Source organism: Salmo salar, chromosome ssa20 (genome assembly GCF_905237065.1).
Source record: "Salmo salar chromosome ssa20, Ssal_v3.1, whole genome shotgun sequence".
In the NCBI taxonomy this organism is placed as follows: Eukaryota; Metazoa; Chordata; class Actinopteri; order Salmoniformes; family Salmonidae; genus Salmo; species Salmo salar.
The window spans coordinates 8282431-8303028 of NC_059461.1; the positions used below are offsets into that span (position 1 = coordinate 8282431).

The following is a 20598-nucleotide window of genomic DNA, read 5'->3' on the forward strand; positions in this document are numbered from 1 at the left end:
GGCTACAGGCCGGCTCTGGGGTGCTGTGTTAACATGGAAGAGTCAGCTAGGAGGGAAATGGAACTTGTCATCACACCTAAATGGCAGACCCACAAGATCCACTGTGGACTTCTTCTAAAAGTCAAGGGGAACTTCAAGTACTGTACTGTTTGCCGTTTAAAAAAAAAAAGTTTTTTACCATCAGTCTTCCTGACATGTATAATAATGGAAATAATTATTTTGCCTTTATTTAACTAGGCGAGTCAGTTAAGAACAAATTCTTATTTTCAATGACAGCCTAGGAACAGTGCCTTGTTCAGGAGCAGAACGACAGATTTGTACCTTGTCAGCTCGGGGATTCGAACTTGCAACCTTCCGGTTACTAGCCCAACGCTCTAACCACCAGGCTACCCTGCCACCCCTAATAGAATGAATGAAGAAAAGATAAGAACATTGGCCTAATTAAATGCTGTAGTAATATCCTTCTGTTGACCAGACTCTGTTGACTCTAAAAAATAACTGTTTAAAACACATGAACAAGCGAGGCTGGCAATATTTGTATCGTCTTGTAATGTATAAAGGCCATGCTTTGATAGGGTCAATGGGTATGGAACACAACCATCACCATGGTTTTATTGCTTGGTATCTGCTTATGCTATCAAATTGTCAGTCATATCCATTCTGTGTGAAGCGGCAAGAAAATGACATTACATAATGATAAAATTGTGTGGGTGCTACCCATCCAACCCAATAGCGTGGTTGTTAAGTATTGTTAACAGTGCAATGAAAAGAATGGGGGGCAATACACATTAGATAACAACATTATACTCAACACTGTACTTAAGAAAAGGCTATCAACGGTAGAGCCGGCTGTAAAGGCCTCATACTCTTGGAAAGTCGGACAGTGTCCTAATAAAAATATGTATCGTAAAAATAACGTGAGCTGAAAATTGTGGCCAACAGTACGACCTCTCAGGGCCAAAGTAAGTGGCGGATAGACAGATTTGATCCATCCTTTCCCTTAGAATAGACAGAGTGTGTAAGCATTGGCTGTAATTTGGGATTAGGAGGTGGTCAGCTGTTTGTATGACCACTCCCATGGCTGGTGACAGCCTGTCTAGGGTCAGTGATTGCATCGTGGCTCCTCTAATTACCGTGGTATATATACAATAAGTACAGTAGGAGGAATCGTGTGTAGTGAAGTCTCAATTGCACCCAGTATCAAGTTCAAAATGGCAAAATGGCGTTTTTGCCTGCCTGTCTGGCCGAGCCTCTCAATCATTTGCCCATCGAATTGTAAATCTGTCTGTGTGTCTAACTCTAACCCTAATCCCTGTGACAGTCATATTTTCCCATTGAATGCAATGTGCTGACAAAAACGTCAACCACGTGACACTCATATTTTCCCATTGAATGCAATGTGCTGACAAAAACGTCAACCATTTGACACATCTTTTCCCATTGAATCCAATGTATTGAGAAAAAAAAATCATATATTGTGACGTTTTCATAGACGGTGATGTGACAGGATGACGTTTTCCTATGATATCATGTTGGTACTGCACCTCAGTCTGTACAACACAACCAACAGAACCATGCACATGCCTTGATCAAGGTGGTCTGTGTGACTGAAATGCTGCATTTTCTAATAAACGTTTAGTATACACAGGGTGGGGGGGGGGGGAGTCCCTTGGAGTATCCTACTCCGGTCTGTGGTTCTTCCACACGTTATCTAAGACGTTTCTTTATCCATCCGCTAAATGCACCACATCTTGTCCCACTGCAAGGTAACGAGCCTGACACTGACGCTGCATTTCACACCTGGCTGTAGAGTAGAGTATGTCTGCAGACTCACACGCGGCATCAAATGTGAGTGACGTCAGAGGCCGTGGCATATCTCACAGCACTTTCAGAGCTGTACCTGCAGGTCAGGGCCAGACAGATGTGAAATAAGTGGAGGCCTGTGCTTATCTCAGCAGCAGTCCGGTCCTGGTAAAGGAGCAGAATGATTACATCAGCATTCCAACAGGCTCCTCTGTCTTCTCCTCTGTCTTCTGTTGTTGTCTCTCTCACCCACCGTCAATAGCAATGGTTATCAGAGGGGAGTGAGCCCACTACATGAGCCAGATAAACTGAAATCATTCTGTGAATCATTAGAGAAACAGAAACGCCGATGGACAAGAGTTTTATTCGCTATATGTCTTGCAAATAAATGGCATTTAAAAATATCGAATACAGCACAAACGCTGCAGAAAAACAGTGCCAGTGAATGAGACTATGAGTCTGGAAGCTAATATGAAGAGACAGGTTCAGTGATCTGTCCTGTAAGTCCCACTCATCAATAACAGCATTTACCAAGAGGCTTGGCATCTCTACACAGTAACTCCTGTCATCCATGACACCCAACACTTCTGGTTCCCAAGGCTCTCATCCCTGATTGGCTGAAACATTAGAAACGTTCAGCTGTACCTCCATGACGACCATTAGAATAGCATTAATCTGCATGTGTCACCCAGGGGCATCATAATGCAATTCCACTGGAGAGGGCTTTTTAGTGTGCTCTCTGGCCACCGATAAAAACATTCTCTATCTCTACTACAGTAGCCGTGTCTGCACATCAAACCTCTCTTAGCCCAAATGAGAATCAGTCTTGGCCTTCTCGCCAGCGTCTCATCCTACAACCTTGAGTTATATAAACTCCAGACAGATAAAACCAGCCGCGGGCCAAATTCAATTGGGGAACCCTGTTCTATTCGGCTGCGATGTAAACAAACAACACTGAGGAGAACTACGAGGAGCCTCTTCACACTTGCTACACTTTATTGTAAAAATACCGTTGGCTACACACGTTACTCAAATGTAAACTCGCGTACTTGCTACGTCTCGACTGCTACTTCCGGAGACACTCAAACGACAGTTGCCCATCTTGAAGCAGGGCCGTGTATACAGAATTGTGTCATTGAGCCGACACTCCAACAGCATAAATCGTAATAGCAGAGCAGTGTTTTTTTGAAACAGCTGAAATGTATAGACATTTTCCTAATACCTGAGACTTGTTTTATTGAGTTTTTACCTGAAATTGCAGTAACAGCTGGTTGTTGCAGTATATTTTGCTTTGTTTAACACTTTTTTGGTTACTACATGATTCCATATGTGTTATTCCATAGTTTTGATGTCTTCACTATTACAAATAAAGAAAAAACATTGAAGGAGTAGATGTTCTAAAACGTTTGACTGGTAGTGTATATAAAAAGGCCTAGGCAGCCTAGCCACCCTAAATGTGAATATAAACCACATTTATCACATTCACATTTTCTCAGAACACAAATAAATTGCATTTCTCGTCCAGCCAGTGTAAATAAGGAGTTTTAGAGGCTGTTGAAAACCTGTTTATGGACCTCATGGTACTGCTACCCCTCTCCTTGAGTGTGTGTGCGTTTGAGTGTGTGTGAGTATTTGAGTATTTAGTGTGCCCCTCAGGGTGTCGGGCACAGGCAGGTACATGGGCTCTAAGGCTGAGGAACAGACGCCGGCAGTGTCAGAGGCATGCCGAGTCAGCCACTACAGCACGACGTGACTGTGTGTGAGTCTGTGTGTGTTTGTTAGGCCCGGTGGCTCTGCCTTCTCCACAGTGGACACACAAACACACTCCAGGGAGGAGTAGAGAGGTGCGCAGGGCCTGCCTTAATCCACGTCTACGGCACCCGGGGGAGCAGGTGTTGTGGGGGTTAACTGCAGAATGGCAGATTTGTCCACCTTGCCGTCTCGGGGATTCGAACCGGCGACCTTTCGGTCACCGGCCGAATGCGCTTAACCGTTAGGCAGCTGTTTGTTCACCCGCACCCACCTGCAGTTGCTAATAACCCATCCGCAACCGCCCGACTATATGAGATAAAGTGAAGATTTGAGGCCTGCACCAGACTCCATAGAAAATGTGTCGTAGGCTACAGTCAGAGACAGACAAACAATTTTTTGACAAGGGGTACAGGATTTTTTTGTTTCAGCTTATAATTTCCAACATTTTTAGTAAACTATATGTTACTCAACTTGTCTATAATTAGATACATGCAGTTTCTCTTATATGTTGCCCTAGAGGACTAAATAAACCCCTTGCTCACCAGGATAATGTCATAAATGACAGAATGAATGTTTCAATCTAGCTGACATTGTTAAAGTTCTCTCTGTCATCTCTGCATCTATCGCAGAGCAAAGACATTTAGGGACCAGGGATATGAGTAAACCCCCGCATCCTTATCACAGACAATGTAACACAGACCACACGCGGTGTTGTGGGGAGGCTATGAGCAGCTTGCCAACCAAAGGGCTCGCACTAATTCAGGCTTTCCTTTGTCATTGGAGGGAGCGACCAAAACACTGATACTTAGCAACAATGGAGAGAGATTTGATTCACGATACCGATGGACCTAAACAAAAGCCAGGGATAATGTGTGTGTGTGTGTGTGTGTGTGTACGGAATATCTTCTGTTTGCAAGGAACTGTGTTTCCACCCACTCTGCATAAATCCAAGTGAGTAGCATACAGTGTGTATGTGTTTTGCACTGACGTGCACAAAGCTTTAACCAAGGCTGCCCTATTCTGCCTGATCAGATGCGTGCTTGCTTCGTATGTGATATGAGTGTGCGCGTGTTGGGGTGGTTTTGCAGGCCATTGTAAAAATAGTCCAACAGCCTGGGTTGGGGATTAGATGTGTGTTGTAACAAGCAAGCTCCACATGCTTTTCATGGAACCTACCACAGAGTGCTGGAACAAGGACATCCTACCCACCATCTGTGGATGGGCCAGCCATGGGGGCTGTGGTGGGGGGTTGCTAGGGGTTGTTGGAGATGGGTGAGACTGAAAAATAGGAGGTATCTCTGTGGATGATGTATTCGCTATAGAGGCTGTCATCTCCTGGACCTGTTGGTCAGTCTGGAAAGCCCTTGTAGCCAGACTTTTGTTGCTGTTGTTACAGTATGAGAAGCCAATGTCCTGTTGAGATGTCCCCTCTAAGGCTGGAGAGTAGAGCCATCAATATTGAGGCTGTTCTGGACGGTATAGGACAGGGCAGTATGAACCAGTTCTGACCAGGTTGAACACATTCTAGTCAAATGTATCTGGCAGCTTCATAAGCCTGAAGGGGGTCTGGGGGGGATTGACTACTACATGGACCACAGAGCAGGTCACCCAGTAGACCAGTAGGCCTACAGAAAGACAGAGGCAGAAGCAGTCTGCTAGCCGTTCAGACATAGGGGCTGACTTGGTCTGGTTGCTCGGGACATGGAGGTGGCTAGATGCTCCAACCCATGCCATAAGTCCCATAGTGGGCAGACTGTGTGTGAATTCACGTTTGTATTCCTGCATGCATGTCTGTGTGTGTGTGTGTGTGGGGGGGGGGTAATATACCTGAGCTGTTGGTGCGTCCGCGGTACACGTCATCGTAGGCCTTCCACTGCTGTGTGACCTGGTAGGCATGGATGAACACCACTAGTACCCCGACCAGGCAGATGAGAGGCACCAGGGCTGCTGTACACAGAGCAGCATAGATATTAGGAATGAAACACCTGCAGAGAGAGAAAGAAAGAAAGAAAGAAAGAAAGAAAGAAAGAAAGAAAGAAAGAAAGAAAGAAAGAAAGAAAGAAAGAAAGAAAGAAAGAAAGAGGAGAGAGAAAGAGAGAGAGGGTGCGGGAGGGAGGGAGGGGGAGGGAGAGAGAGAGAGAGAGAGAGAGAGAGAGAGAGAGAGAGAGAGAGAGAGAGAGAGAGAGAGAGAGAGAGAGAGAGAGAGAGAGAGAGAGAGAGAGAAAGAAGAGGGGTGTTATTACACAGAACGTGCAGTAAACAGCCAAGGAGAGGAGTAAAATGAAGCCCTGGATATGTTCCTTTACTGCGCTGTATTAGTTAAAGACATTCTCGCTTCAACATCCATTAACAGGATCTAGGGCCTGATACCTCTGATCCTTCATAAGACTCTCAGCATTCCCAGTGAAGAACAAGCTTCAAAGACACTTCCTTTATGCACAAACAATCTACTTAAACCTCCCTCCCACAACCAGGGCAGCCCTGAAGCAACCCGGGCATAATATCTAAAGACGCTTAAAGTATTTTTCTATTTAAGGCTTTCGGGGGGGGGGTCTAGTTTTTTTGTCTCCTTTTGAAAACAGCGTCTTATTTATCGAAGGTTTATCGTCGATACATCTGCTGTTTTGGCCAAGTCTTCGGAGTGTGCCAAAGTGACAGAGAGGTGGAGAGCGTGCCAGGAGGAGAGGGCTGCTATAGTCTACAAGCTCTGCTGTTGGTCAGGGAGCGAGCATTATCCTGCAGGGATCAAATCCACCACTATCACTGACCACTTCAAATACAAATGACAAATAAAACAGTTCTCTTCCAATCTCTGGTGAAATACTGATCCTGGATTCTGCGTCATATTTGATCTTGATGTAGCTTTTTAACCCATCATTATTATAAGGGGATGAGCTGAAGTACTGCGCAGTTACTTTGGCGCGCGTGTGTGTTTAATGTCACACTCAGTGTTGTTGTCTCCTTGCGGCAGCACATTCCACCATGGTTGGGGAGGGCAAAATATTCAGCACCACAGTGGGCCAAATTGGCACAGTCAGACATGGCTCCCAACTCAGTCTCACACAACAAACACACTCCCCAGGGAGTGCAGCAAAGACACGGTGTTCTTTCTGAAGGGGTATCCCTGCTCCGACGGCCCTCACACCACCCTCCCAGTGTTAAGCCCAGCTACGGTGTCCACTAGGTCCAACTGTTCCCCTATGCCCAGACACAGTCACCTCCCAATGGCCTCTTAATGACCACTGACACTTGTTGTGGATCTAAAAATAGAGAAGGAACAATATTCATTTATAGTACTGCTTTTCTCTGGAGCATGTCAGTCAGTCTGTCTGTGTCTGTCTGTCTGCTTTTCTGTCTGTCTGTCAGTCTGCTTTTCTGTCCGTCTGTCCGTCTGTCTGTCTGTCTGTCTGTCTGTCTGTCTGTCTGTCTGTCTCTCTCACTCACTCTCACTCTACTCCGTTCTATCTCTGCCCCCCTCCCCTACTCTCTCTCCCTCCCTCTGCCGCCCTTCCTCTCTTTCCCTTTCTCACTCCCCCTCCTTCCAGGTAATCTATTCCGAGGAATTCACTCCCCTCATCTTTCCAGTCCCTGTTGTGCTCTAGTCGTGTCATTTGGAAAGGTAGGGAGCCTGTGTTTGGTTCTGGGAAAAACAACCCAACCATCTTGTTATGACGAGAGGTTTATCTCAATGAGCATACCAACGGTGCCATCTCACAGGACTGCGCTAATATGGCACTGGAACAACGGACACAAATACAGCCCTACCCTACTTCACCAAGGTAAATAATTGGCTATGGTAAACATAATAAAATGTAAGGTATTGTATGTCAAATAATAATAATACAGTATTTCATCATGTTCTTCCTGCGGGAGAAAGTGTAAAAACAGACACATGCTGTTGTTGGTCATGTGGTGTCTGTGTGTCTTTGTGGGAGGGAATGTTCATGGAACTCCTGTGTTGCATCCTAATAATCTCTCCTTTCTCTCAAAGTGTGCACTTGTTCACTTCCCTTCATTTGTGGGAAGTAGTAGAACGAGTGCCCAGTTCAGGGAGAAGGAGAGATTGTTGGAAGGCACCCTTGCAGAAAATGTTAAACGCTAGAAATGAACTCTTTGAACAAATATGTAGCTAGAGGTGTGATGTTTTGTGCGTATTTGCTGTTATTGTACATCAAAAGCTTCAGCAGGACATTGATCCAGCCCACAACATAGGACCAGGATTGGAAAACAATCTTAAAGGTTCAATACAGCCGTTTTTATCTTAATATGAAATACTTTCTGGGCAACAATTAAGTACCTTACTGTGAATGTTTTCAATTAAAATTGTCAAAAAGAAACAAAAATAGCTTCTTAGTAAAGTGCAATTTCTCAAGCAATACTTTTTGCTAGGATGTCTGGGAGTGGTCTGAGTGGGGAGGGGAAAACTGAAAACTAGCTATTATTGGCAGAGAGGTTTGGGAACTCTTTCTTATTGATCGATGAACTAATTTACCAGCTGGCGATGTCACCAGGTAGGCCAAAACTCCATCGCACCACGACAAGCTAAAATTCCAGGTCGGCCTTTTCAAACAGCTCTTACACTAAAAAGGCATTATCATCATTTTCACAATTTCAGAGTATTATTCAAACCTCATAGTGTGGAAATATATATATAAAACACAGGCAAATCACGTTTTTGACTGCAGTGGCCCTTTAATGTAACTTGCAGCAAGCCTTAAACGCTTGACCTTAACGTTATCATCTAATCATAGTGATACCAATTTTCTGACTGCCTATGCACAACATCCACAGTGATAACATGTTGTCCACTTGGATGGCGTAATCATGAGTAAACATTCTTTTACTGTAATAAAATCAAACTACTTTGTTAAGAACTTTAATCAAAATCTCCAATATTTTTCCATTTGCACAGCTGTAACATAAACCATACTTCACAAAACCACGCTCCCACTGCCTCTCTGGTTGTCAGAATGTGAAACCTGGCAAATAATCTCACCCTTGTCAATGGGCCAGGCACGCCCAGGATAACACTGAAAAAAGGAGAGATGAAGAGGCGGAGGAAAGGAAAGGTTCAGCCAGGGTGAAGAATGGCATGAATGCCACAGACGGCCAGGAGGCAGGACTGGAGCAGAGGAGGAATGAACCAATAAGCCAGGAGAGGGCAAATCAGGACAAAGGGCCGAGATGCAACACGGCAGAGACGAGAGAGGAGAGAATAGAGATACAACAGCATCACACAGAACTACATGCAGGGCTGTAAAGGTAGGCTGCAGGTCATATATGAGACACATGGTCTTTGATTTATTAGGATCCCCCTCCCCCATTAGCCGACGCCAATGTACTCTTACAAGGCCTAGCTGTGCCAAGAATTCGTATCTGCTGAGTGGTGTGGGATTGCAGCACCAGATATTCAATCTGGAGTTACTTTAGAATGGCCAACACCTTCCTCACACGCACACACACACGTATGCATAGACACACATACACACAAACGTATGCATAGACACACCTACACGCACCCACCTGGCTCCTTATCAATTCAATGTGGAGTGAATCCCTCAGAAGTACACCCTTTACAGCTGAATGCATTCAGTTGACAAGGTATCCGCCACTAACTAGGTATCCCCCATTCCCTTTCCTTTCCCTCCTACCCTCAATCATTACTGACGCACACTTCACCCCCTGCACTGCTCTTAAACCCTCCACACTTCAACCCCTGCACTGCTCTTAAACCCTCCACATTTCAACCCCTGCACTGCTCTTAAACCCTCCACACTTCAACCCCTGCACTGCTCTTAGACCCTCCACACTTCAACCCCTGCACTGCTCTTAGACCCTCCACACTACACCCCCTGCACTGCTCTTAAACCCTCCACACTTCATCCCCTGCACTGCTCTTAAACCTTCCTCACTTCAACCCCTGCACTGCTCTTAGACCCTCCACACTTCAACCCCTGCACTGCTCTAAGACCCTCCACACTTCACCCCCTGCACTGCTCTTAGACCCTCCACACTTCACCCCCTGCACTGCTGTTAGACCCTCCACACTTCACCCCTGCACTGCTCTTAGACCCTCCACATTTCACCCCCTGCACTGCTGTTAGACCCTCCACACTTCAACCCCTGCACTGCTCTTAGACCCTCCACACTTCACCCCCTTCACTGCTCTTAGACCCTCCACACTTCACCCCCTGCACTGCTCTTAGACCCTCCACACTTCACCCCCTGCACTGCTGTTAGACCCTCCACACTTCAACCCCTGCACTGCTCTAAGACCCTCCACACTTCAACCCCTGCACTGCTCTTAGACCCTCCACACTTCACCCCCTGCACTGCTCTTAGACCCTCCACACTTCACCCCCTGCACTGCTCTTAAACCCTCCACACTTCACCCCCTGCACTGCTCTTAGACCCTCTACACTTCAACCCCTGCATTGCTCTTAGACCCTCCACACTTCACCCCTTCACTGCTCTTAGACCCTCCACACTTCACCCCCTGCACTGCTCTTAGACCCTCCACACTTCACCCCTTCACTGCTCTTAGACCCTCCACACTTCATCCCCTGCACTGCTCTTAGACCCTCTACACTTCAACCCCTGCATTGCTCTTAGACCCTCCACACTTCACCCCTTCACTGCTCTTAGACCCTCCACACTTCACCCCCTGCACTGCTCTTAGACCCTCCACACTTCACCCCCTGCACTGCTGTTAGACCCTCCACACTTCATGCCCTGCACTGCTCTTAGACCCTTCTACACTTCATCCCCTGCACTGCTCTTAGACCCTCCACATTTCAACCCCTGCACTGCTCTTACACAATCCACACTTCACCCCCTGCACTGCTCTTAGAACCTCCACACTTCAACTCCTGTACTGCTCTTAGACCCTCCACACTTCACCCCCTGCACTGCTCTTAGACCCTCCACACTTCACCCCCTGCACTGCTCTTAGACCCTCCACACTTCACCCCCTGCACTGCTCTTAGACCCTCCACACTTCACCCCCTTCACTGCTCTTAGACCCTCCACACTTCACCCCCTGCACTGCTCTTAGACCCTCCACACTTCACCCCCTGCACTGCTCTTAGACCCTCCACACTTCACCCCCTGCACTGCTCTTAGACCCTTCACACTTCACCCCCTGCACTGCTCTTAGACCCTCCACACTTCACCCCATGCACTGCTCTTACACGATCCACACTTCACCATCCGGTCAAAACACGTATTCTCTTCCTCCCTCTATTTACCTCTCTGAATATACCGTTAATATAATTTATGTTCTATAATAATATACACAAAGTTTTATATTATTATTATATTTATTATATTATTTCCCCTTTTTAACATCTTGTACCTTTACCTACAAATCACATACATAATAAATATACTGTAATAATAATATTGAACTATGTCTATCTTTTCATTCCAACGCTTCCAAAAAAGCTCTCCTTCTCGCTCATTCCTTCCTCCTCATCCTCTGTTGACTCAGGGTCAATGTTCTACCCCTCCTTGCCAAACAGAGGGCAACACCCACCACCACCACCCCCACCACTCAACCCCACCATCGGACCACAGCCCAGTAGACCAATAGAAGACAAGGAGGGCAGTGAGAGAGGGCAGACTCAGACCTACCCACAATCCCACAATGCCTGCCTGCCTCTCGAGTGACAGACAGACAGACAAACAGACAGACCCAGACTGTTTGCGGTGGGATTACCGTTCAAGCCTGTGGTCAGTCAAGAGGCATTCTAATGCCGCCACTCCAGCTTGAGATAACAGAGCTTTGCCAATAATTAGCTGTTGCATGAAAGAAGAGGCTCCCCGGGAGAGCAAATATCTATCCAACAAAGAGAGTAGTCATGTGGCTGTGTTGCCTGGCTAACGTGAGAGGAGAGAAGGTCTTAAAACGTCAAGTCTCACATTTCTGTCATGAGAGCTCATGCATTCACCAATACTACTTTTTATTGAACACAGTAAATACGCTTGGTCTTGGCGTATTGAGATACGGCCATTTGACCTATTGATTGTGTGATGGGAGCTGATAAGACTAGAGCGTAAACACCGTGTAAACATTATACATCACGTATGTGTGTGAGAGAGAAGAACAACCGTCTACTGATGCCAGTGTTGTGGGTGAAACCAATGTCCACCTGAACAGAGAGGAACCCAGCTAGATGAGGTCCTGTGTTGACCGCGTGATGGAATAGGTGCTACCGCCCAGAAGACTAAATAGACCTCTGTCTACCTCACTCACAAAAACACGAAAGAGAGACACACCTACCTATGACCACAGGCTCATTTTAATCGCAAGAAACCTCACCTCGTGCTAAGACACACACACGCAAGCCCGCACAACAGACAGAATCTTAGGGAAGGGTAAGTCTGTGTAAGGACCTGTGTGTGCAGTTTGAGAGGATGACCTCACCAGCACAGCTCCTGGAGGTGTATAAATAGCTCTGTGTGGGTTATTTAAAGCCTTACCCTCTCCACCTCGGAAACTAGCAGAGGGACAGCCTCCCTCCACCTCCAATGTAAAGAGAGAATCATTCATTTCATGATTCATTCAGTAGATCCACCTCTGGACCTGCTGACGACACTAGCTTGTTCTGACCATAGACCTGGGTGTTGACCATAGCCTTAAAAACAAGTTGGACACAGCTGGACTGGAATGGACCATGTCCACAAAGTACAGGGTCTGCAACTCATGTAGTCACAACTGGGCACGCATAGGTGTATAATAGATGTGCTACTTACATATCCCTCATCCGACTATAAATAAGTGTGTGTGTGTGTGTGTGTGTGTGTGTGTGTGTGTGTGTGTGTGTGTGTGTTCGTGTTATCTACTTTACATCAGCACTGGGTTAAGCTGTTTGTGTGAATGCGTAAGCATGTTTGTGTTGTACGAAGTAAGCATGTGAGTATTTTCCTATTCACTCTCGCCAAGTGTGTTTGCTCTGGTGTATGTGTACTCCTTTGTGCTCCTGTACTTGATGTGTGTGTTTCCTTCACTCACACATCCTCGTGCACCAGGCCATAAACACTGTGTATGGTCCAGCCGAAGCCCCCCAGCAGCACGATGACCAGGATGATGATGACCAGAGCAGGAAGTCCCCAGCCCAGCAGTAAGTAGACCAGGTAACGCCGCTCCGTGTGCTCGTCGTTCATCACCAACACCTGCCAAAAGTTCACTGCCTGGGAGAGTGTAGGGAAGGGGAGGTGGAGGGGAAGGGAAGGGAAAAGAAGAGGGGAAGGGAGGGGAAAAAGGGAGGAGTGGGAAAGAGGAGAGGGGGGGGGGGGGAGGGGAGGTGGAGAGGGTATGAGAGGAAGAGGAGTAGGGGGGGAAGGTTTGGGAGAAGTGGAGTGGGGAGGAGGAGAGGGGATTTGAGGAGGATAGAGAGCAAAAGGGGGTTAGTGAGGGGTTATCAGCCAGTAGGGAGGAAGAAACTCCAGCTGAAGAGCCAATGGACTGTTCAGGAACCACATGGCTCACTACTGTTTGCTTTGTAATCTAGCGGAGTAGCAGGCTTGGATTATCTCTCTCGGTATTAGATGCTGTACACCTTGTCCTAGAGAGGCTTACACTAAATACACTCCATAACTCTAGATTGTGATAATACCCGTAAAAGGCCTATCCACAGCCAGATCCTCATCTCTTTCTGTACAAGAAAGGATCGCATAATAAAAGGAGAACAGAACATTGCATATTTCATTCCATTACATTCATGAGCTGAAAAGTTATCGGTGAATGGGTGGGTGTGGGGTCAAATGCAAGTCACACAAAACCCTCTTTTTCCATGATCAGTCTCCTCCTCTGAGTGTTGCATCATCAACAGCAGAGAGAGAATGAGAGTATGAGAGAAACTGTTGTGTAATGCATCATATTGGACTGCTAATGGAGTGACACTTTGAGCTCCATGTACATACTACCTCGATTGGGCTGACCAACCAGTGCTCCCGCACAGTGGCTAACTGCATTGTGTCCCACCCACCACCCGCCAACCCCTCTTTTAAACTACTGATACTCTCTGTTCATCATAAATATGCATAGTCACTTTAACCATATCTACATGTACATACTACCTCAATCAGGCTGACTAACCGGTGTCTGTATGTAGCCTCGCTACTTTTATAGCCTCGCTACTGTATATAGCCTGTCTTTTTACTGTTGTTTTATTTCTTTACCTACCTATTGTTCACCTAATACCTTTTTTGCACTATTGGTTAGAGCCTGTAAGTAAGCATTTCACTGTAAGGTCTACACCTGTTGTATTCGGCGCACGTGACAAATAAACTTTGATTTGATTTGATCAGTGATGGCTGGGTGTGTGAATAAACAAATTAGGAGTTGGGTTTGGCCGAAGGCCGAAGAGGCTTTGGCAAGTATTGGCTTGCCGTTACATAATGTTGTGGAGCCCTATGGTAAGACAGTCCTAGCCGGGCCTCTGTATCCAAGATGCTCACCGTAAGGCCTCGTAGACTGGCTGATTCAATTAGGCACTGTTATGTTTTGGCTCTGGGCCAGCCTGTATTCCACCATTGCACCGCTCAACTGGGCCATTGCAGTCCAAAATGTAATTTTCCTGTGTTTTATATATATTTCCACACTGAGGTTGGAATAATCCTGTGAAATTTTGAAAATGATGATAATCCCCTTTTGGCTGCTTGAAAAGATCAACCTGGAATTTTAGCTTGTCGTGGTGCGATGGAGTTTTGGCCTACCTGGTGACATCACCAGCTGGTAAATTAGTTAATAGATCAATAAGAAAGAGTTCATTCTTCTAGCCATCACCGATCCATTTTTCATTTTCCATTTGTTTTGTCTCGTTTTTCCACACACCTGGTTCTCATTTCCCTCATTATGTGTTGTGTATTTAACCCTCTGTTTTCTCCATGTCTTTGTGTGGTTTTGTTTATCTGTTCATGTATGCGCACGTTAGGCTGGGTTATGTTAAACCCTTATTTGTATTTCGTGTCAGTTTGTGCCGTGTGCTTTTGGGTCGCCAAATAAAATGCTTTGTTTGGCTACCAACTATCTGCTCTCCTGCGCCTGACTTCCTACAGCCCTTCACGCATACCCTGACAAATTGTTACCCAGAAAGTATTTCATATTAAGATAAAAACGGCTGCATTGAACCTTTAAGATTGTTTTCTAATCCTGGTCCTATGTTGTGGGCTGGATCAATGTCCTGCTGAAGCTTTTGATGTACAATAACAGCAAATACCCACAAAACATCACACCTCTAGCTACATATTTGTTCAAAGTGAGTTCATTTCTAGCATTTAAATGAAGTTTTGGCCTGCCTGGTGACATCAGGTGGTAAATTAGTTAATCGACCAATAAGAAAAAGAGTTCCAAACCTCTCTGCAAATAAGATTTCGTTTTCAGTTTTCCTCTCCCTACTCCCAGACTGTCCAAGCAAAATTCTTGCTTGAGAAATTGCTTTTGCTAAGAAGCTATTTTTGTTTCTTGTAGACCATTTTAAGTAAGGTACTTAATTGTTACCCAGAAATGATTTGATATTGAGATAAAAATGGCTGCATTCAACCTTTAATGCTGATTTAGTGCAATATGGATGTCTGTGAAAGCCTCCTGGCTGGCGTCCGCGCATACGCCACTTAGCAAAAAGCTGATACCTGACGACTCAAGGAGAGGGAGGGTAGTGGGTGGATACCCCATCCGATCAATATTATGGAGTATAGGGAAGGGAGTAGGGATGTCGATGAAGCCAGGGATGAGCTACTACCGCAGAAAGGGAGAAGTGAAACCTAAGAAGATGCATCAGACATCACATCTTGGTGGTTCTAAAGGGAAAGAGATGCAAAAAAAAGACATGAGAGAGAGAGAGAGAGAGAGAGACGGAGAGACAGACGCAGAGAGAGAAAGATGCTACTCTGTCAATTTGACTGACGGACTCCAGGTCAGAGAGTTGAAAGGGGAAAAAGGTAAAACGACACCATCGCACACCAACGCAGTGTCTTCCTACGGCTGTGTGAACACTTTCCAGTGTGTATTGCAGTTTACCTTTTCCACCACCAAATCAGCTCAACTAATACCGTGCGTTTCCATCACGCCAGGCTGCCAGCGTTCCGCAAACATTTAGCTGCGAGCCAGTCCAAACTGCAACTGTTTCCTATTGACTTACTAAGAAATCTCAGAGTCCAACTTTATTCATTCAAACATCTCCCAGGTCATCTGGAAAGTATTTCAATCAGGCTAAAGAAGCATAAATATTGCAGTGACACGTACCGCACGGCTACTAATCTATGTCCCTGTCAGACTCCAAAGCTACACTCCATTAGTTAACTTAATGCACTAATCTTTCACTTTTCAGAAAAATGACTTAGGTGCCAAGACAGATTACATCCGGTACATAAACAACTAGAGCTTTCCTCCGCGTCACAAAGAACAGAAGTGGAGCGCTGCAGGTGAAGATAACAGCCTGTTATTGCAAGAACGGGGTGCAGTTCATTTGGGGTAAGACTCCGAGGTATGGTAAATCAGCTTGTGTTGACCATGTGTAATTAACTAGGCCATGCTCACAGCATTCCTGTCCCTGCAAATAGGTCACAGGTCATCTATACACCATCTCTGGGATTAACTTGAGCTTAAATATCAAATATGAACCACTTGAAGCCTCCATATGATCGTTTTTAGAGCTGAGTGTGTGTTTCGAAGCAGTTACGTGAGAATGGAAGAGGGTCAGAAGGAGGTGTGTTTATGTGGGGGTTGGGGGGGGGGTTGGGTAAGAGAACTTGGAACCCCAGCAGTACCAGCAGAAATACACGTAGCAGCTATCCTGGGATTTTGCCACACATTACATAAAAACGCACGTGTCAGGTAAAGAACAAAGGAAAGAATGATCATCTATTTCTGCCAAGTGAGGGAGTCACAAAAATCCTATTTGACATGGTAGAACTGTAATTGTATTAATGAAATCAAACTATCTATGGAAAGATACAAACCAATTTCCCGTTCAAAGCCTTTCAAGAAGTTCCCTGCAGTTAAATTCAGGAAGAGTTGACAAATAACAAATGGCAGCGCAAAGGATATGAGCATTAGAGGTGCAGTATGTCAATTCTAGCATCCACAATTGGATGACAGAAATGCTGCCATTCAACGCCGACTATCGTAGGAGAGAGAGAGGCAGAGAGAGACAGAGAGAGGGAGGGCACCCTGACTGAATGACCCTCATTGTCCACACAAGCGGAAAGGAGCATACATGGGCCTTTACGTGCCAACGTGTGTGCCAAGGCAGCATAGAACTATCAGAACAGCTTTCAACAGGTTGACGCAGGTGTACAGATGGCCCGGAGAACAGTATGCCAGTCTTTCAGTGCCTGCTCTGTGCCATTGTTCAGGTCTACACTTCTTTAGACAACCCACCCGTCAACTGGTTGCATCTGACCTTAAATGAGGCTGATCATTCAACAGAAATTCTAAAGTGGATTTTGAAAATACATACATGACCTCAGTGGCGAACCTTGACTATCGGACTCAGGCCTTCAGTGGAACAAAAAATAATCTAATATGTAGTATCAAACAAAAAAATCAAGAAAATAACGGAAACATAGCATCACTTAATGCGCTTTTGTATTCATATGACTATGATTGGACTCACAGATGGAGCATATTTGGAAATGTAATGAGACTACTCACCAAACCAATATTGTCCTATGTATGAAATGTTTTAGAATAGGAGTGCTGATTTAGGATCAGTTTTCCCTTTTATATAGATCAGAATGAATACGACTCAATGTACAGGTGGGACCTGATCCTAGATCAGCACTCTGATTCTAAGAAGCTTGATACATACAGGCCAAGGTGTCAGCAGCAGGCCTTACCTGGATGAGCATCCAGCTGAACTGGCTGAGGTGGAAGTAGTGGGAGAAGAGGCCCAGAACAGCACAGCTGTCCTCGGAGAAGACACGGCCACGGAACGCCGACACCAGGAAACAGATCTACAACACAGAGAGAGAGAGACAGAGTGATATAGAGGGAGACCGAGAGAGAGAGAGAGAGAGAGAGAGAGAGAGACAGAGAGGGGAGTCAGCTGAAAGGCAGACAGAAACACACTAATGCACACAAACAAACACACACCAAAACGAACAATGCATAACGTTTGCCTGTACACTATGCTCTTTACTACACAACAACCAGCCCCCTCAATCTCACACACACTAATACAGTTCATGCAAAATAACACTGGCACAAAAACACTTACAACTTTCCCATTTACACTTTCTCTCTGCGGTCTGAGCTCAGTCAGCTAGTACTAGGAACAGTTTGAAATTGACTGGGGTGGGTGGGGTGGTCATAAATAGGGGAGGGTTGTCTAACTTTTTGGGGCTTTGGGGAGGGTTGTGTGTTTTGCAGGTTTTACTATATCATTTCTTCCATCCTAGCCACATGTCCTCATTTGCTTGCATGCGCCAACCCTATATCAAGGTGTTTTGGTACTTCCCTTATGCACTACGCTTTTCCGTGCACTAACTATACCACAGGTAAATACAGCCTACCAGTCTAACTGTCTACCCTGCCCTCTATTCAACATTCATAGTGACAACACTGGTGGGCGGATCGTATGTCAGGATCCGCAATAAGCTAAGTAAGCAGTCATATCACACATAAAATCATTAAAACCTGCATCAAGGTGCTCCATTGCGCATAAAAAAAAAACTGTGAAGCCAGACTCTGCAGCTCAAAAAGCTCCCCTATTGATATTGATTAGGGACAATAGATGTATCCTACCCAGACAAGCCTACAACACCACAATGCAATGAATAATTGCATTCATGTTTTCAAGTGAGCAAAAAAATGATACTCTAGGCTGCAAACTGAAGTGAAAATGTCATTTGAATAACGGCGCAAAAGCCCTGCGATTTGAATATTTCGTGCCATTTGGATCAGTTGTGGATCTACTCTTGTCAGTTTGTAAGGTGTAGAAAGGCACAGTAACAGGCCTTTAAGGCTGTATTTTAAGTTCTGATACTAAGATCTGTTGCGGATCAGATCATTCTCCCAAGTCGTCCTATAATAACGTGGCCACATACGCTCCCAGCAGGTCCAGTTATTCAGGAAAGCTTAATGCGCACTCGGCTTCCTCTTCTAGTGGCTATACCTCGCCCACTTATACCTAATGCTTCAACATAGCCTAAATATAGCCTATACTGCAAACCATGATGTTGAAGTGCCCGAGAGTAAGCTCGTCCGTGGTGGTCGGCGAACCCTCAAACTTCTGGCCCGTAGCCCTGCGTGGCATCGACTGTGCCAAAAAAGCATGCTACAGTGGCAAAGTCGATATCCACGTTTACAAACACAGAGTTGCTACAATTATTTGTTTTTGTGGTCGTAAACATTATTTTGAGTTCCTTCCATGAGGGGGGAGGGTGTGCAATATTTTTTTTACAATACAAGGGGAGGGGAAAGGGGGTGCATTTTTGTTTATGACACCCCAGGTTGGACCAGTCCTATCCCTCCCCCCTCCTGCAGACCTGTTACATCACAATGCGCAAAGGCAGGCAGGACCAAAATAAATAACAACAACAAGTGACAAATACTTCCTGGGTACCCGTCCAGGAACCAGTGTGTGTGTCCTACCGAAGGGCACTGCAGTCCACACTGTGTGTGTGTTTGTGAATGTGTGTGTGCATGCGACCGAGCGTGTATATACACAGACTGTACAAAACATTAAGGACACTTTCTTAATATTGAGTTGCACCCGCCCATTTTGCCCTCAGAACTGCCTCAAATCGTTGGGGCATGGGCTCTACAAGGTGTCGAAAGCATTCCACAGGGATGCTGGCCTATGTTGACTCCAATGCTTCCCACAGTTGTGTCAAGTTGGCTGGATGTCCTTTGGGTGGTGGACCATTCTTGATACACACGGGAAACTGTTGAGCGTGATAAACCCAGCACCGTTGCAGTTCTTGACACAAACCAGTGCACCTGGCACCTACTACCTTAACCCGTTCAAAGGCACTTAAATCTTGTGTCTTGCCCATACACCCTCTGCATGGCACACATAACATGTCTGAATTTTCACAAGGCTTAAACATCCTTCTTTAGCCTGTCTCCTCCCCTTCATCTACGCTGTTTGAAGAGGATTTAACAAGTGACATCAATAAGGGATCATAGCTTTCACCTGGTCAGTCTATATCATGGAAAGAGTAAGTGTCCTTAATGTTTTGTATACTCAGTGTATATCTGTAGGTGTGTGTGTGTGTGTGTGTGTGTGTGTGTGTGTGTGTGTGTGTGTGTGTGTGTGTGTGTGTGTGTACATGGGAGGGACCTAATTTAATTAGCGATTGGGGGGAATTCAGAAAAGCCATGACGACAGCTGAAAATACTGCAGCTCTCTAACGGCAGAGCTTAATTAACCCATGGGACAGAGCCTTGTGCCACTGCCAACCACAGCACCATCTCTGCTTATGTAACTGTGGCTGCCACCTGGCCCGGTGCCAGTGCTGAAGGCCAGGGAAGGAGGGAGCGAGGGAGGGTGAGGAGGGAGAGAGAAGGAGGACATTGAGTCTCCTAACTCTGCCTTTATACAGATGAAGCCAAGAAAGGGAATGTGCAAGCGACAGAGAGAGAAGAAGAAGGAAAAAGAGCAGGGAGAGACAGCGGCTGCACACCTGCCAGACTGCCAGGAGTGATGGATAGGAAAGCTACAGTACATCCAGATGGCAGGCTGCACCAAGCACACCTGCAGAATGATGCTTCTTCATCTGTCTTACAACTCTCTAGGTGCCCCCATCATCCTCATCATCACAACATCATTCTGCAGCTAACTCATCAATCTACCCGATGCTGATGTAAACACACAGTATTGTATGACATTTGAATGGAACAGCAGATCAAGATGTCATACCCTCTAAGTTTGTGTATAAGTTGTTGGGAAAGTAGTTAAAGTAACCGATTTGTGTCAAACGTCATTGTCTGATGCTAAGAATGTGCTCACTCTGCTTAAACCCCTCCTGTACTCCCTGTTCAACCATGACTGCGTGGCCAAGCACGACTCCAACATGATCATTAAGTTTGCTGAT

General features: G+C 45.8%; 1 protein-coding gene and 1 long non-coding RNA gene across 7 annotated transcripts in view; one reads left to right on the plus strand and one right to left on the minus strand.

The window, feature by feature from the left end:
• LOC106580164 (uncharacterized) overlaps positions 1–10806 on the plus strand; it is a 31971-nt gene extending 21165 nt beyond the window's left edge. Inside the window, exons 2-3 of the long non-coding RNA XR_001322818.2 lie at positions 7101–7334; positions 8468–10806. This is a non-coding gene — a long non-coding RNA (uncharacterized lncRNA). The remainder of the gene's footprint in view (positions 1–7100; positions 7335–8467) is intronic.
• Positions 1–20598, minus strand: part of adgrv1 (adhesion G protein-coupled receptor V1) — a 195358-nt gene that overhangs the window by 24137 nt on the left and 150623 nt on the right. For all 6 annotated transcript variants that reach the window (XM_045704309.1, XM_014160914.2, XM_014160913.2 and 3 more), the window contains 3 exons: positions 17398–17514; positions 12569–12747; positions 5383–5540 (listed from right to left, as the gene is read on the minus strand). In XM_045704309.1, the coding sequence (XP_045560265.1) occupies positions 5383–5540; positions 12569–12747; positions 17398–17514 (454 nt within the window). The remainder of the gene's footprint in view (positions 1–5382; positions 5541–12568; positions 12748–17397; positions 17515–20598) is intronic.